Source organism: Opisthocomus hoazin, chromosome 21, assembly GCF_030867145.1.
Source record: "Opisthocomus hoazin isolate bOpiHoa1 chromosome 21, bOpiHoa1.hap1, whole genome shotgun sequence".
In the NCBI taxonomy this organism is placed as follows: Eukaryota; Metazoa; Chordata; class Aves; order Opisthocomiformes; family Opisthocomidae; genus Opisthocomus; species Opisthocomus hoazin.
The window spans coordinates 10,530,506-10,547,344 of record NC_134434.1 but is presented as its reverse complement, the minus strand read 5'-3'; the positions used below and the strand labels follow the sequence as shown (position 1 = coordinate 10,547,344).

The 16,839-nt window shown below is 46.1% G+C and overlaps 1 protein-coding gene across 1 annotated transcript in view; it reads left to right on the top strand.

The window, feature by feature from the left end:
* The first annotated feature begins 3,720 nt into the window (after positions 1 to 3,720).
* CACNG4 (calcium voltage-gated channel auxiliary subunit gamma 4) overlaps positions 3,721 to 16,839 on the top strand; it is a 43,740-nt gene continuing 30,621 nt past the window's right edge. Inside the window, exon 1 of the mRNA XM_075441061.1 lies at positions 3,721 to 4,025. Coding sequence (XP_075297176.1) covers positions 3,803 to 4,025 — 223 coding nt within the window. The 5' untranslated portion in view covers positions 3,721 to 3,802. The remainder of the gene's footprint in view (positions 4,026 to 16,839) is intronic.

Sequence of the window (16,839 nt, the reverse complement as noted above, 5' to 3'; positions counted from 1 at the left end):
TCTGCCATGTCCCATATTCTTGCAAAGTTGTTTGCTCAGGCTGAAGATCTTTGTGCTTGTGAAGCTCTGCTGCTCAGCTGGTGAGTTGAATCAAATCCCACCACTGCCCTGTGTAAAAGGAGACTGTCTGACACTGTACAAAATGTACGAAACATTCCTCCCGATCTTCATACACAGCATAATCTGAAGGAAATTGTTAAGCATTATTTTTTCCTAATATCAGCATTGAGTTAGATAGGAAAGATATTAAGACCCATGAGAGACGGTAATAGTCAATTATCTAGATGTCCTTTTAGCTTTAGGACATTCCTAGATGCTAAAATTCATTCTCACATGCATAGAGCTAAAAGCTGAGAAAGGACAAGGGAGGATGAAATGTCTGTTCCAGGCTTTGATGGTGGTTAGACTTGTCTACATCAAAAACTCTATTTAATTTGAAGTGATTATTTTCATTCTGAGAAAGAACTCTCGGGAGTTTTTCTTGAGCGATTTCCAAAAGTTTCTTTTAGTGAAATTCTAGTGTTATTTTTCTAGATGATAGATTAAAAAAAAACCCAACCTAGTCTATTAAAGTTAACGTGTTTGACACTTGGCAGCAGAAGCAGTAATGCTAAATGGTAACATCTTGCAGTTTTCTTATACCAGTGGTGTCTCTGGGGCGGGATTTTATTAGTGACAGCTCTCACTGAATTCAGTTAAAGACAAAGTTTTGTCTCTGAGGTAACTGTTATTCAGTTCAGAAAGAAAATTATCAGGCATGGGATTTCATTTAAAGCTTCGAACGTGAACATGAACATCAAGGAATCAAAACAATTCTGTTTCAAGTTTCTGTTTCTCCAGTGTAAAACATATTTCTGGGTGTGGACACTCGCCCTTCACGGTGTTGCCTGGGATGGGGGAGCTAAATTACGGGGAGAAGATGTGGGGCTTTCTCTTCTCACTGCGGTGAGCATCTGTTTGTCTGAGCTTGAAACAATTGGGGCTTCATTCTGATTGAGGACGGAGGATGCTACTGCAGTGCAAAACACCCTGCCAAGGCTGCTTTGGTATGACGAGACTGTATCACAAGGAAAGTCTGCAAATCAAAGGTTACGTGATGGGCAACCTCTAGTGCATATAGTGGGTCGGATAGCTTTCGCATTTAAGAAAAGACTACATGCTTTTTTGCTATTGAGGGACGTGAGCACTTTTGCCTTCCTTCCACCACGGATGGAGATTATTCAGTGGTTGGATTTAATGAATTCAAAATCCTTAGAAAATCACTAGAGCCAGACATCGATGTAAAATACTCCACCAGCTTTCAGTAGTGGAATATAATATTAGCTCTCCCACAATCTACTTCATGCATTTCAAAAGAATAGAGAACATTTTTAAACTAAAGAAGATAGCTTGGGCAGAAAATGATTGTCTGCCTTGGATGCTTCTCTGTAACCCTTTAGGAGCCTGAGTTATTTCTCGAAGGGCAGTAGAAACAGAAACAGACATTTTCTTTGGAAAAATGCGGGGGGAGGAAGAGGAGCAAGAGATTTTATTAATAAATTCTGTTAATGTACTGCTAGCCTGCAGAATCAATAGGACTGCGCGGGAGGGTTGCCGCAGGGCTGGTGACTCCCAGCCCATGGAGAACCCTGCAGTTGTGTGTCCACTGCTGGTGCAGGCTGCCGACAGCCCACCAGACCGACCGCCTTTCCCCCCGTTTCTCGGTGCACATCTGGACTGGGAGCGCTTGGGGAGGATGTTTTTGTGCCGAGCGGGAACCCTGCCCTGGTCACAGCCCGCCCCATCCTCCCCCAGCTCCTTGCTACGGAGAGCCAGCCATAAGCAGCTCTCTCAGGCAACACAGTAATACAAATAAATAATATTAATTAAGGCTCGATAGGTTTAAAAAGCTATGGAAATAGCTTTTCTCCTGCTGTTTCAGTATCTCATTTTCCCACTCTGCCCAAACCCCCAAAGCCCAGAGGTACAAACATGTATTTTAAATGAGAAGTTTGTTGAACCTCATTAAACTTAAATGCTCGATCCAGTTTTTCTGAACGAGGCTTCTCCCTGCTTTTGAGTTTACCTGACTTCATTCTTCCATCCCTAATGGAGACATTCATTTAGACAGTGATTTTGCAAAGGCGCTGATAGACCTACAAACTACAACTGAAAAGAAAAGCATCATTTACATGCTTAAACCAAGCATCTAACTTTGGAGCTCTTCTGTGTTTACAGGCTTCAGTCTGAGCAATTTGCCGAGTTTTCTGTGAAATAAAGACCAGCTTTTCATTTGTATTTGCTTTTTGCTTTCCCAGTTCTCATGAAAAGGACGAGCAGCTGAAAAGCATCTCTGCGTTGGTATGCCGAGCAGTGGAGTCACAGAAGCACCTGCAGCCGTCCACGCACTGCTTGGGAAGAACGCTGTATTTCTCGAGGTTTGTAGCTCTTGTCCTCCCACTCCCTAATTCATATACATAAAACTGGTGTGCTGCCACGTTCCCTCCACACAAATGCATTAGCTGATCAGGAAGGCTTCCCATTCATCTGGCTTGTCACTTGGATGAGGTGGAGGCAGGACCAACTTGTCAACTCCCAGTGATGAGAGTCAGGGGTAGAAGGAAGGATAAAACGATAAAAAATGGTGTAGATTATTTGTCCCCTTGGTTTTCCAAAGGAAAATCTTTTACAGAGCTGGATTCTCTCCATCCCCTTCCAAACAGGAGGAAACCAGCAGCCCAAGGTTGCCTACAGCCCCCTCGTGTAACTGATGGCAGAGCGAGGCTGGAGGAGGAAATCATGGCCAAACCCCCACGTTCGCTCGCTGTCGCTCCCCGGCAATGTGGGCACTCTCCTGGCGACGGCAACACTTCTCCCCCGCCACACCTGGCACCGCTGCGCCGGTGACCGCAGGGCAGCCTGCGCGGCAGAGGGGAGGTGTGCGCGACCCTCCCCGGGGACAGCAGCGAGGGTGCAGAGCTCTGTGCCCGTCGGCTGGGCGACACCTCAGAATCCCAGAACCCTTGAGGTTGGCAAAGACCTGTAAGATCATCAAGTCCAACCGCCAACCCAACACCACCACGCCTGCTAAACCACATCCCCGAGCCCCGGTATCTGCATGTTTTTTGAATCCCTTCCCGAGCCCCTGCCCAGTTCTGGGTGGGCTCCAGCTGTGCAGTGCTGGGAGCCGGACCCCCACTGCTCACACCTCCGGCCCCCCCGTCACGCTGCCGCTTCAGCTGTGGCCGTCGGAGCCCACCGAGAGCAAGTGAACAAAGCGGGGCCGGGAGGAGCGTGGACCAACGGGGTGCTGCGGGCCGGGGGGGGTCTGCGGACAGAGGGGGTCTGAGGACCGGGGTGCTGCAGACGGGGGATGTGGAAAGAGGGGGGCTGCGGACCGGGGGGATCTGCGGACAGAGGGGGTCTGAGGACCAGGGTGCTGCAGACGGGGGATGTGGAAAGGGGGGGGGGCTGCGGACCGGGGGACTGCGGGCCGGGCTCCTCCCGGCGGTTCGGGGGGCTGCGGGCCGGGCTGTCCCCGGCGGGGCGGGGGGGTCTGCGAGTCGTGGGGCTGCGGGCCGGGCTCGGCTCTCCCCGGCGGGGCGGCAGCACGTCGGGGGCAGGGGCCGGCTCTGCCTCCCGCGGGGGTCCGCGGCCGGGCGGCCCCTCCCGGGGCCGGGGCGGTGCGGCGGGGGCGCGGCTGTCGGCGGAGCCCGGCCCCCCCCGCCCCCCGCCCCGTGACTCGGCTCTGCCTCCCGCGGGCGGCGGCTGCCGGGCGGTGTCGTGCGGCCCCCCGCGCCCGTGCGGGGGGCTATGAAGCACCATGGTGTGGTGTGACCGTGGCGTCCAGATGCTGCTGACCACGGTGGGAGCCTTCGCCGCCTTCAGCCTGATGGCCATCGCCATCGGTACCGATTACTGGCTCTACTCCAGCGCCCACATCTGCAACGGCACCAACATCACGGCGGACGAGGCGCAGGGGCCGCCGCGGCGGGCGCGGGGCGATCTCACGCACTCGGGGCTCTGGAGGATTTGCTGCCTCGAAGGTACCGGGGGGCCCGCGGTAGGCCTGGGGGGGGGGGGGGGGGCGAAGAAACTCCCCGGGGTGGGACCGGCTTGCGAGCCCGGAGCCGCCGGGCAGAGCCCCGCCGGAGCCGGAGCCGCTGCCTCGGACACGGCCGAGGAGGAGGAGGATGGCGTTACCGTGGCAACCGGCATCTCCGAGATTGCCATGGGAACCGGGCGGCGGGATGCGGAGCTCTGCCCGGGGGATCTCTGCCCAGGGGGGGTCCTCGCTCCGCGCTCCCCCCCCCCCGCCCCACTCCCGGGGGGCTTCAGGGCTTTTGGGGCGGGTTCGGGGCTTTTTTGGGCGCAGCTGAGCCCTGCAGGCTTCAGGGCTGGGGACACCCCCCCCCACCCTCCCCCCGCCGGGGCTTTGGCCTCAGGGGCTTTGGGGCTCAGCCACAGCTCTCGGGCAGGACAGCAGAAACCAAAGTTCCTCCCCGTCCACCCTCAGACAGAGGCACCGGGAGCCTGGTTGAAGAATGTTGTTGCTACTGTTCAGGTGCTTCAGTGTGGACTCGGGGTTACTTAATACAGCCCAAGGGTCAGGCTGAGTAATATTAATGAATAAAAAGGTATGTGTTGTAGTGGCTGGGATGGGTAGCAGGACACCCCGTTCCCCGCAGAGGCCAGACGTGTGGCTGGCTCTCTGAAAATGGAGTTGTAGGGACGGCGCGGCGGGTAACTATCGGGACAAAGAAACACATGGGTGCTGAGAGGATGTCGCGTAGCAGATCGGAAAGCCCAGATGGGAAACAACGTCTGTCAGCCGAGTGCGCGGAGCTCTGACCGTGGGAAACCAGCACGTCTCCGGGACAGGGACGCACACCCCGGGCAGGCGCTGGCAGCGGTGCCATGGTGGCTCCGAACCCCCTCGCCTGCTGGGTCCGTTCCCTCTACACGAGCGGCTGCAGAGCCTCTGTGGTGCTGGATAAAAGGCAGAGCATAGAGGAAAGCTGTTGACTTTGGCTGAGCTGCTGTGTGGCTCGTGGGGGTACGACGGAGTCTTTCTTCCCACAGTAATGCACTCGGTAGATCGGCTGGGGTGCACCTAATTCCATCAGCACAACTTGGCACACAGGAACTTTACAAACCTGGTTTATTCTGAGTGACAGACAGCCCAGCCCAGACGAGCCCAGCTATGATTCAGACTCTAGCAGCTGTATTAGGAGGTTTTTCTCTCCCCAGAAAAGGCAGTGGCACGGTAGAAGCACCTCACCATCACGTCTGTTCTCATCTTCTCCTTTTGCTCACAATTCGAGGCTACAGGGTAGCATAATTTTTCTCTTAAAATATCAAATTTGCTATCTAGTAATGGTATGCATATATGGAATAGCTGTCGGACAAGAAAATATTTTTAGACAATAAGGAGAGAAAGAATTACTGAAATGTGAAAGTTATGGGTGATAATAATGCTTGGCTTTATAGCTCTTAAAGGAAATCTAACTCTTGGTATGGGCTTTTATGACACCTGGAAACTGAGGGCTTGCATCTGAGAGCTCCTGAGTTTGCCTGAGAGATGCTGAGCATCCTCCACTTGAAGCGAATCTGGTGATCTTTGCTGAGCTTGTTCTAGTGTCTTCAGTCGCCGTTTCCCACAGAAAATGTTTGTTTGCATCTTGCAGGAGCTGCAGAGTGTGCTCTGCTAGACTGGGCCTGGCGTCTCTAGGAGAAATCCTGGAGTTTCCCAAAGTCAGGATTTCAGCATGGTCTTCCAGGAATCTCATTCATAGAAATGAAGCGCGGCTTTGACTGAACCTGGTGGGATTTTCCCCCTGATTTAAACTGGGCTTAAATGAGAACTTTGTTAAAAAAAAAAAAAGTCAGTGAAGCGGTGAGAAATGGGCCGCGTTGCAAGCAGTGCCCAGTAACACTGGCCGAGCTCCGGCCTCTCTGCGTCGCTGGGGCAGTGCCTGTGCCCCCCTCAGTACCTTTCCTTTGCAAGGGTATTTGCTGAAGAATTGCACCCAGCAGTTGTGTGCAAGGGAACCTTGAATCCTCGTCAGCTCGGGAGGCAAAAGAGCGTTCTATGGGACCCGTCTAGCTGACGGCAATTGAGCTTTTCTGCTCAAAATTCAAATGCTCAGAATCAAATTACAAAGTTACAAAATTTAAAGTTGTCAAATATGTGCTAAGAATGGACAATTTGAGAAAACTGTCATCTGTTCGCAGATATGAGGAACAGAGACTACATTCTCACCTACGTTTTCGGTATGCTCTGTAAGATAAAAATCTATAGATATGTGAAAATATTCGTGTTTTAAACCATATCATGGGACTTCAGTTTCGACATGGAAAGGTTCCTTTGTTTCATAAAATAATAACAGCATTTCTAGAAGCTGATTTAAAACAACAGCCGCTCGATTGTTTCAGGGAATCGCTCCTTCGGAGTGGATGAGTCTTTTAGTACAATAATAGTTACAACTCTGAGGAGATACACAGCAAGAAAATAATTTCAGTTATAGATTTTCATATGTGATTAAATTGTCTGGCTTCAAACCTATCTTTAGAACTCTATTTGTGTTTTGGAGTAATAATTACAAAAACCTAATTAATTTATTTTAGTGGTCTTAAGCACCATTTCACTCATCTCAAAAAGACAAATCTAAGGCGCAAATGTGGAAAAGCTAAAAATACCTTGAACAGCCCGTCAAATTGCTTTTGACGTGAATAAAGCATTTTGTAGAGTAAATTTCAGGTCAACTGAAATTTTCCATTAACGTGTTTCTCAGCTATATCCATAAAACAACCTGTGTGCTGGATTTTGAGCTGTCACCTGTTCAGTATCACAAATTCCAAGATTTCAAACGAAATTGCTGAAAAAGAATGGAAAAGGGTAACCTTCTAACAAAATTGTTAGGTGTTCCTCAATGTTTTCCTGTTTTTTGTTCTTCGGGACCACGGTTTACAACAAATTAGCATCTTAATTATAACTGGAGTGATGCAGTTTAGGGATCCAGCAAATTATCTTTGTTTGGAGCTGCAGTTGTCTTGGGGATGAAATCATGTTTCAGTACTAGTAGTCGATACTACTATCGAGCTTAGTCACTCAAGAAGCAGCATTAATGATATATCACTCAAACTCTTGCCTGTATAATCCCAATTTTGTTCTTTTAGCGTGTTTGTCAAAGGTGGAGGTAGGAGGCTCATTGAGTGGATTTTAAACAATGACAGTATTTCTGCGTGGATTTTTAAAACTTATATCCAAGGTAATTGCCTTAGGTAGGAAACTGTTTAAAATAGTTCTTGGTGAGTGTGCATATAGCAGAAGTGGATGCGATTCGACCGAGCCTCTGCAGTGGAGCTCAATAAAACGGCCCAGGGGCTCCCCGGCAAAGCTGGATTTTTGCTTTCTGGGGCCACGGCCTCTACAATAACTGCAGTTTTGACAGCTAAAGTTAGGCTGTCACTGGAGTAAGAAGTTTCTGGCGAAGCTCCCGTGCAGCCATCCACACCTGAAATCTGCAGCTCAGCCCACAAATTAATAAAAAGAGCAAATGAGCCCCATTTCAAGTGGCTGCTGTTACGTCCCATGTCCACGTGTGAGCTACAGTTGTCACAAGCTGTGGGTCCCTGTCAAGAGGGTGAAGACCAGTCTTGCAAACACAGCAAATGCTGTGTCTTATGAATAATTCTTTAGTGGTCAAACTAACCTGAGAAAGAGAGATTAAACCACCATAATTTTCCAGCAGCCCCTATTCCTATGGTAAATGTGTAGCGCAACTGTGTAAGCCTTGCACAGTCTGAGTCACTAGGAAGATCTGCTGCTAAAATATTTGCCTGGAAAAATATGTCTTAAAAACACCACTTTATCCACTGAAACTGCTTATCTTGGTGAACCATCTTGCTGAAGTTAATAGGACAGCTCACAATAGAGAGCTCTGCAGGCCCTGTGACATCAAGATATGGAATCAAGCAATGTACTTGTAATTTAAATTTATTCAAAGAGTATTTTACTAAACACTTCAGCATATGAATCTCTTTGAACGCATTGTGTCTACTGCTTTCAGTATCCTTGTTTGCCATTTACTTTTCAAGTGGTGCAATTGGTTATTTAATTCATGTGGAACCATGTGTACTTCCTGACTGGGCGGCTGGAACATTTATAATTGCGGGGAAGGATCGAGTGGATCATTTATGACTTGAAAACTTGCACAAACGCACATTTGCACAATTATTTGCAAGTCTTCCGGCTGGGGTGAATGCACACAAACATGGGAACTGCAGCACGCTCATGCGCTGCTTCCATGGATACTCTTGAAAACAAAATAAAAATGCTTATACAAATGTTTGAGGCGAGCAAATAAAGGAAGGCTGCCATCCATCAATACTGCAAATTCATGGCTCATCCAAAAAGAATGAATATTCTTTAGTATTCTCAAAGCAAAGCTATGAAGTCCTAGGGCCACCACTATTTGTGATAAACTAAATGCAAGGCAGACTCTATGTTCAAATGCTATTCCCAAAGTTTCGTTTGTCGAAGAGCGAATGTTATATCGCTTTGATATCAGACATGGCCTGCCTGGGAGGCTATATCCACGGCCACATTGAGAGAGGGTCGGTCTGCTCAGTTTTTACAGGCATATGAGCCTATAGTCACACGATGAAAGAAGGTGGCTGCAAACAGAGAATACCCAAATGGGTGTCCCTGCTGTGAAAAACTCCCTGTCTACGCCATGCCCCGTTTCTTGGACAATATACACCTATTTTGTACATGCATTATAGATCCTGAAGAGTGAACATTCATCCACGAATCTTTCAAAACAAATGTAAACATGTTAGAGAAGGACTTTTATGCGATTCAGGCCGTGTTTTCATTCTTTCTCCATACATCCTGCTCATACCATCTCCGTTTCCTTGGTAAAACACATGCTGTTGAGCAAGTGCCTGTGCTGCACTCGCTGTTTTTAAAAGCAATTCTCAGAGCTCCAGCGTCATCTGTGCAACAGTGTTTGAAGCAGTGCAGTTTTGTCAGCAGCTGATGGAGTGATTTTTGACAGCCTTTTTAGGTTAATTTTTTTTTAAGAGCATTCCATTTGCTAGAGAGAGTTTCTGAATATGGAGCAGTCTTTAGGGATGCAGTGTTCAATCTCTCTGAAATATTGTCCATAGTATAACATACTTTAAAATACTGAGAAATTTTGTGCTGGAGGAACTGTCAGCAGAAGATGGGTTAAGGCGTTATCTATTCCCTTCTCAAATGAAAAAAAACCACGCATCTCCTAAATTCACTCTTTGAACATTTGTAACCCAGGTTCTCAAATGACCGTATTGATGTAACAAAACATCCGTTCTTCCTGAGATGCTCTATGAAACAGGGATCTGAAGCTAATTGACTGAATATATGTCGCTTTAATGAATTATTTTGCTTTCTTGAACTCGATCTACTATATAGCCAGTAGGGAGCTATCAGGCTACACGAGGGTTTTGCTTTTTTCTCCATGGCTCTCAGCCTGTCAGATATCCCAACGCAAAACTTAGAACCCGAAGACTTTCTGTGCATTAGCGATACTCCCCAAAGGCTGTAAACCAATGAAAGCACATTTGTAACCCAGCTGTAAAGCTTCTGCATCTGTAGAAGATATAATGTGGATAATATTAATCTAACCCAGGTTTCAGAAGTGTGTGATGAAAAGAGCCAAGGATGCATTGGGTTATACAAATAGGATACCTGTGGCTGCATTGTGCTACAGTTACTTTTTTATTCTGTACATAACTATACTGCGTATTGTAGGTGGTTGACAGACGGCGTTTGTGGTGGTATCTGTCAGAGCCGCAGTAAGTCATTCTGGGGTTCGTGGGGACCTTTGCAACGTGGTGTAACATGGTCTTTGGGCTTCTTCCAGCTGCCACTACCTTTAACTGAACCTTTGCCCTGGGCTTTTCTTTCTGATTTTAGATACTAGCGGGAACTTGTAGCTGTTGCAGCTCGTCAGGGCTTGCTCTGCCTTCTGACAGCTCTACTAACCCTCGCCAGTGCAAACTGGTAAAACAGGCAAATATGACAATGTATTTTTTTGTTCCTGTAAAATTTCAGCACAGTAATTATTTCTCCGGTGGTTCCTGTCCCGTTTGCTGGGTCAGTCTGCGTTACTTCTGCCCAGATCGTGCTGTCGAACCTGTAGTTTTGGTCAGTCTTGTGGGTGCGAAACACCTGAACCTCCTTCAAAAGCTGGGGGAGAAGAGGTGTGCATCTGATATCTCCATTCTGCAGCCTGGTGTATCTTTACTGAACAGAGAAAAAAAAGAAAACAGGAGAGGAGGCTAGTGCTTTCATCTCCTTTTTTAGTGCTTTTGAGGCAGTAGGAGTACTTCGGTACCGAGTATAATCTGAAGTCTGTTATTGACACCTCTCAGCACCCAGATATTTAGGTGGTGTCTGTGTGTCAGAGAGCTGAGCAGGAACTTCTGCACCCCCAAACTGGAAATGGGGAGGGAGGAGGAGTATGGATGGGCCTGTGGGTCTGGGCTTCGCTAGGTTTCCTGCCTGATTTGGGGCCAGTGACTTGGTCATTCTGCCCCAGACTAGGACCCGAACTGTGCTTCCTTCCCACCCATTTTCCTCTCATGCTACCAATAAAAGGGAAAAGAAGATGTGGAGGAATTGGGACACAGCCATAGGGCTGCCCAGCTTAGAGAAGGTGTATGAACACTCCTTTAACTGGGTTTGAAGCATTTTGCTTGCAACTGATGCTTTATACATGCAATATTTTGTGTTTAAGCATGTCTTCTTTGAGGGACAGGATTAAGTCTGATTCTCCACCTACGTAAATTTAACGGCTTTCTAGGAAGACAGTGGAATTATGCCAATATGAAGCCAATATAAGAGAAGGGATCGTAGATCTGTCCCTTCAATTGGACCTTTTCCTGCTGGTCCCTCTTTTCTGAGCCAAGACTCATCTCAGGAAATAAATCATACTATCGAACTGAAAAGCTGGTCCTGCTTCCAAACATTACTTTGTGCTTATCTTCATTTTAGATTTCTATTTACTGGTATTTATTATGTCGCAGACTTATGGTTCAGCATCCAAATTCTTACCAACAGATGGCAAGGCAGGATGCACAGGAGTAGTAAAATAAACAGGATAAATGCACAACTGCCCATATGTCTGAGAGGCTGATACACATTTATGACTTCAGAACAAAAGGATGTTTTCTGTAGGCAGCTCTAGCGCTGTGCAGGGCTTCTCGCTATTTTCTGCCTTGCCCTGAAGTCTCTCACTTCTTCAGCATATTTTGATCCGTTAAATTACAATGTATTTTGTCCTCTCTCTTCTGTTCCCAGAGAGTTGTTTCCTTTCGTTATTTGTCTCCATTCCCAAAGCAGTTCATTTTACCTTCAAAATTTTAGAGTGGAAGGTGGCTCTTTCCTGGGCTTTGGCTCGTATTTTTTTTTCTTTCAGAGTGGCTGTTTTGGCTATTTTGAGGGACACACAGAGGTGCTGGGGACCACTGCAATATTTGAGACTGTGACTTTCTCTATATTGGGATTTATTATAATATTAATGCTATGTGGCCTCTCTAATCTCTCAAAATAGCAAGCCCCAGGGCAAGCTGCCTGCAGGATGGATGGCCCAGCCGAGACAGACTTGAGCTAGATTTCCCTTCAAATCTGGGGGCATTTTTGCCAGTTGTTGCACGCTGTGGCTCAAATGCAGCGAAAGCGTTGAAGCAGTTCTTGATTTAGACTGGCAGATAGTCCAGCCCCTCTTTCTCCTCCTCCTTGTGGCATGCTGTCATCTTAATGTCTTTGTTCTTGTTCTCGTTTTGCCTCTCCTGGCTGAAATCTTAAAAGTTTCCTTCTGCTAAAAAGGTACCTTCCAAATTAGCTTTTCAATGACCAGTTTTTCTTTAGAAAACTGGTAGATATTGCCCCAGTGGAAATTCAGGATTTGTAATTTCTCTTCTTACCTCTCAAGCATCTCTGTGCCCTCCTGCAATAAAAAATGTATAATCATATACTTGTTGAAAGGTGTGAGGTTTGGGTTCACTTTTCTCTACCTGTTTTGTTTGTTTCTCCTGTGTTTATCCAGGCTCCTGCTTACTTTACAAATAGCACTGTAAGTCCTTCTTCAGTAGAATTGAGTCATTTTTTGTCAAACATTATATGTGACAGAATGGTAGATTATAAATATGCAGCAATGATATGGAGAGACGGACAAGGGAGGGTGCGTTACGGAATTACAGTATTTCCTGTGCAGATTGCCAGGCCCTGATACAAATTAACCTCTTTTATTGTTCTTTTTCAAGCATTCCGCCTTTTAATTGCTGTTTTGGAACCATGCCACTTAGTTATGCCCTTTGAATGCTTCTCACTTAGCTGGTCTCGTTAGCTTGATAATGCGAAATATTTCAAAGATATTCAGAAGCGACAAGCATCCCCTGTTCGAGTGGGAGAGGTATCCAGTTCAGTGAGGAATTACCACCTTTCTTTAGCTGCCAGGTTTTTTTTCAGATTTAGTTAATAACCATTTTTAAGTCACTGCCAATTCTCTACCAGAGGTTTCAGATCAGTTTTCTCCCATTTATACCTTTTAAATAATGCAATTTTGTGTACAATATGGATGACTGAATATTTTCTCCTGTCCGAATATATAGCGTTCAATAATGTTAGGATTGTTATTGTGTCTTACTGGCATCCCAGAGGCATAGTTTATCTATTGTTGCTGCAAGGCATTAAAAAGGAACCATGACATGTTGCAATTATGACTTGAAATAGGATATTGCCAGAGGTACATTGCCTAAATATAATCAAATCTAAAATACAACTTACTGCATATACCTATCTTAGTGCCATGCATGCCTGTCTCATGGCTCACTGAAGATCAGTGATGGCCATTAGCAAGACACTGGATACTTTTTTGTAAGAATTGCCATGCTGTTGAGATTTTTTTAAAGCTCAGCCCCCAGCCTTCAGCTGCCTGCAAGCAAATGAAACAAGAAACTCTGGAAGACATTGTGACTATTTAGACCAAGTTTTCAAAGGTAGCCAGATACGAGACTTAGTAATATTTATTTGTATATGACTCACTAATGGCAATAGTGGGCTTTAATCATCTTTGTCCAGTGGATCTTCTAAACTCAGGTAAACCATAACACTGCTCCTTTACATACTTGCATATATTTTAATGCAAAATTGGCTAGAGTTGGTTTCTTTGTATGTTAGTTTGTTTTTAGCAAGCTGATGAAATAGCAAGTTGCATTATGTCGCATCATATTTTTATCCACATGGATCATGAACAGGTTCGAAGCCCTTAGATTCACTGAACAGAGTTCTGTTACTTGAGGCAGTGGAGTAAATAGCCCAAAATAGATTGTTATTCTCCAGATATGCCTATGCTGACGGTGGGTGGGTTATTTGTTGGTGATTCTGAACTGCCAAAACTTCAGGAACTTGGTTTCCCATGTGGGTTGCAGAGGCAGAGCCCCAGACTCTTCATCTATTTCCTCCCAAATTTAACGTCCCCTGGTCCCCCTCTGCCACTTCACACACACCCGGCTGACAGCGGTTTATTCTGTACAAGTAGAGCTCGGCAACATCATTAGCAATTTCAATTGGATTTTATTAGGGGAACTGCTGGAAAACGTCAGTATCATGCAGAGCTACCCTAGACATGATAAAATATTAATTAATAAATCAGGGTCCTAAGTAACAGTTTGGAAATGGCTTTTTAAAACTAGAGTTGCTAACCCTAACCGGTTGGGTGCTTATCCTCATCCTCCTGCCTGCAGGCAGCAGAGCGTCACTTGTTACATTACAGCGATTTTGGGATCACCAGTGTGCTCTTTGCAGACGGACAGACCTCTTCCAGACAGGCCAGTAGGACGCAGACGGCTCCAATCCAAAAGCCCCTCTACATTCATGCATGAGCTGAACCCAAGCCAATAAACCTGGCAAGAGGCTGAGTTTCTTGGCTCAGGCTTCGAGCTGCTTAGGTCTGCCCACCCTGCGTTTGGATCAGGGCTGGTCCACATCCCTCCCATCTCTGTCCACTGTGAAAACATATTTTTGTCTGTTGGCAAAAGACACTCAGAGTTGATGAGTAGTCTTTACAAAGACTGTGGCTTATGACCTCCAACCGTATTTCCAGTGAAGGTTTGCCTTTGAAGCTTATGTTGCGTTGGGAGTCAACAAGATTTCATTTTTTAAGTTATTTAGGGGTTTCCAAAAATGTTTATCCAAGACTGTGCCACTATATGCTAATTGTGAGAGTAAACATCCTGTTGTTCTCCTCAGCAGACTGTTTGCTTCAGAGGTTGGTAAGCGTTTCTCTTTCGCTCTGCACGTTTTGCTGTACTCTTGTCCTTGCCTTTAGCGCTGGCAAATGCAGATGGTTTTGGAGAGGCTTTGGGATCCTTTAAGATGCAAGACCTGAAATAAAACATGTAGTATTTAGGAATAATGCTAGGGCTGTATTCACAGTATCACTTCTAATTATAGCCATTCGAACAATTCATTTGCAATGTCCTGCTACAGTAGTGCTTATTAAAATAGAATCCTCTTTATAGTTCGGTAGCAAATTAAGAGGGAAGATCATAGCTATCCCATTCCATCTGATGGCTTTGAAAGAAGGTTACCCTCATAACTTGCTTTCTAGGGATATTCCCCTTATTTTCACTTATATTCCTGGTCTGATTTTTAATGACTGACTTACTTTGAGTCTCTCGGTAGCCAATTCCCAGTGACCTTTTTCCTCATTTTATTTTAATTTCTGTATATAAATGGCAGCGTTGTAGCTGGAGACAGTCTTTGGACGCAGCAGCAAAACCCCACAGAGAAGGAAAAACAGGCCAGAAATTTTCCATCTGAATTCTAAGTCTTGCTTAGGGCTTCGGCCACACGAAGAGCCAACATGCTCGACTTTGCAGGATCAGAGGAGTGCTCAGACGCAGAAGCTGGATGAAGGGCAAGTAGCTGAGGATCAGGGCCAGACCTGGGCAGCCAGGACCTTCGCCATCGGCATCTCCAGGCATTGGCGCTGGATGCAGCTACTCCCACAGGTTATCCCTGTTTCTACCCTGACTGCTCTGCCCACAGAGGTCTGAGCAAGTGGTTGCAGCTGGCCAGAATATGGGTACACAGTTCCTAATGCTGATTTTACAGCATTAATGTGCACCTGTTTTGGTGGCCAACTGGCACTGTGCTCAGCCTAAAATGTGTGCGTAAGCTCTGTATTAAAAGAGGCATAAGAATTAGCATGTATCAAACATGTCATTAGACACGTGCCTGGTAGACATAATGTAGGATAATGAATATGATCACAAGAATAAATTAATAACTGAAAATATTTTTTATATGTATGCACACTTAAAACAGGATAAGAACTAAGTGACACTTGTGTCACCAGTTTATAATTAAAATGCAGTGCTTGAATGAAAATGTAAGCTTCAATTAGCCAGCACGACCCTGCTTCCGGCTTTACTTCCCACTGAAAAGCAACGATAACAAGCTCACATTTATTATCAGAGTTTTTCCTGGAGCTGTGCACTGAAACATGCTCACATCTGAGCCCTTTCACTGAAGACATTTTTTCGCTTCAGCAGTTTGGCATGCCATACAAAGGCTCTCTGATTTTTAGTGATGTTCACCTCCTCTTACATAAAAATGTTTTCTGTGCATATTATTTGGTTTTAGTTAAAGTCCAGGTGCACGGGTTACTGAAGAACCAAAAGGATGGCTCATCACATAGCACAATGGGTAATTATTGCTGAGCTTCGCTGTATTGCACAGACAAATCCTTTCTGGAGCTCAGCATTGTAGCTATGAGAGAGAGAAAATACCTACGATCTAGCCTAAAGTCCTGCAAGGGTAAGAAGAGATCCTCTGGTATATGCTTTGCCCATTTAATTTTTAACTATCTCAAGGGGCAGAACTTCACAATTTTGTTTAGAGATACTATTTTGCATTTTAATTTCACCAGTGGAAAGTTAATACACATATAAATTATGAGGTCTCATGTGTTCCCGTTTTGATCTCAAGAGTCTGTCTAGTTAGGCTTTTTGTAAAATGATTAAACAATTCTCTGTGTTTGGCCCCCATTTAAGCCAAGATTTGTCTTGATTTATGCACAATCCAGACAATGTTCAGTGCTGCATAGCCGAAGAATTGAGCTTCTGATTTCTGTAAGACAGGGCAGGGTCCTCGGCTAGGCAGCTGAGCTCGTGTGCAGGCGGGAAGAAAGCCTGGGTGCCTTGAAAGAGCGATTCTGGAAACGTGTGTGCTGGGTGGGGACCTGCCTGTTTTAACCCGCAGGAAGGTCGATGCTGTGCTACGTCTTGGCTCCTGCCCATCGATGCAATTTGGGTACCTGACTCGGCGCTCTGTGCAAGGGCAGGGCCATCCACTTGAGCTCCAGATCCTTGAGGTGCCTTTTGAGAGCAGCTGACAGCAACGGTGCCTTCCCAGATGCTAATCTTGCCAATGCCAAAAAAAATAGGAACCTTTTAGTCTAGGACTTATTCAGCCTGAAGGTGTCTGTCATGTCTGGAGGACATGCAGTAGGTGCTCAGTTGGACATTTTTGCACCCTTCAAACTGGTCCACGTGCAGACAAGGCTACAAGAATCAGAGTCCAAAATAAAAAGGCTTGGGAGTGCCCCTCTCAACCAGTACTTAGGACAGCTGGTGAAAGCGATACAAACCCTAACCAGCCCCAAAGTGTCGACACAGAGCTGCTGAGCCTCTGAAACTGCACTTAAGGAATATGTCCTCTCTGAGGGAGATAGAACCAAATGTCCACAACGGTATCTTCTGCAATGCCCCCTCCAATATTTTAAGGAATTTCTACAGGCAGAATTC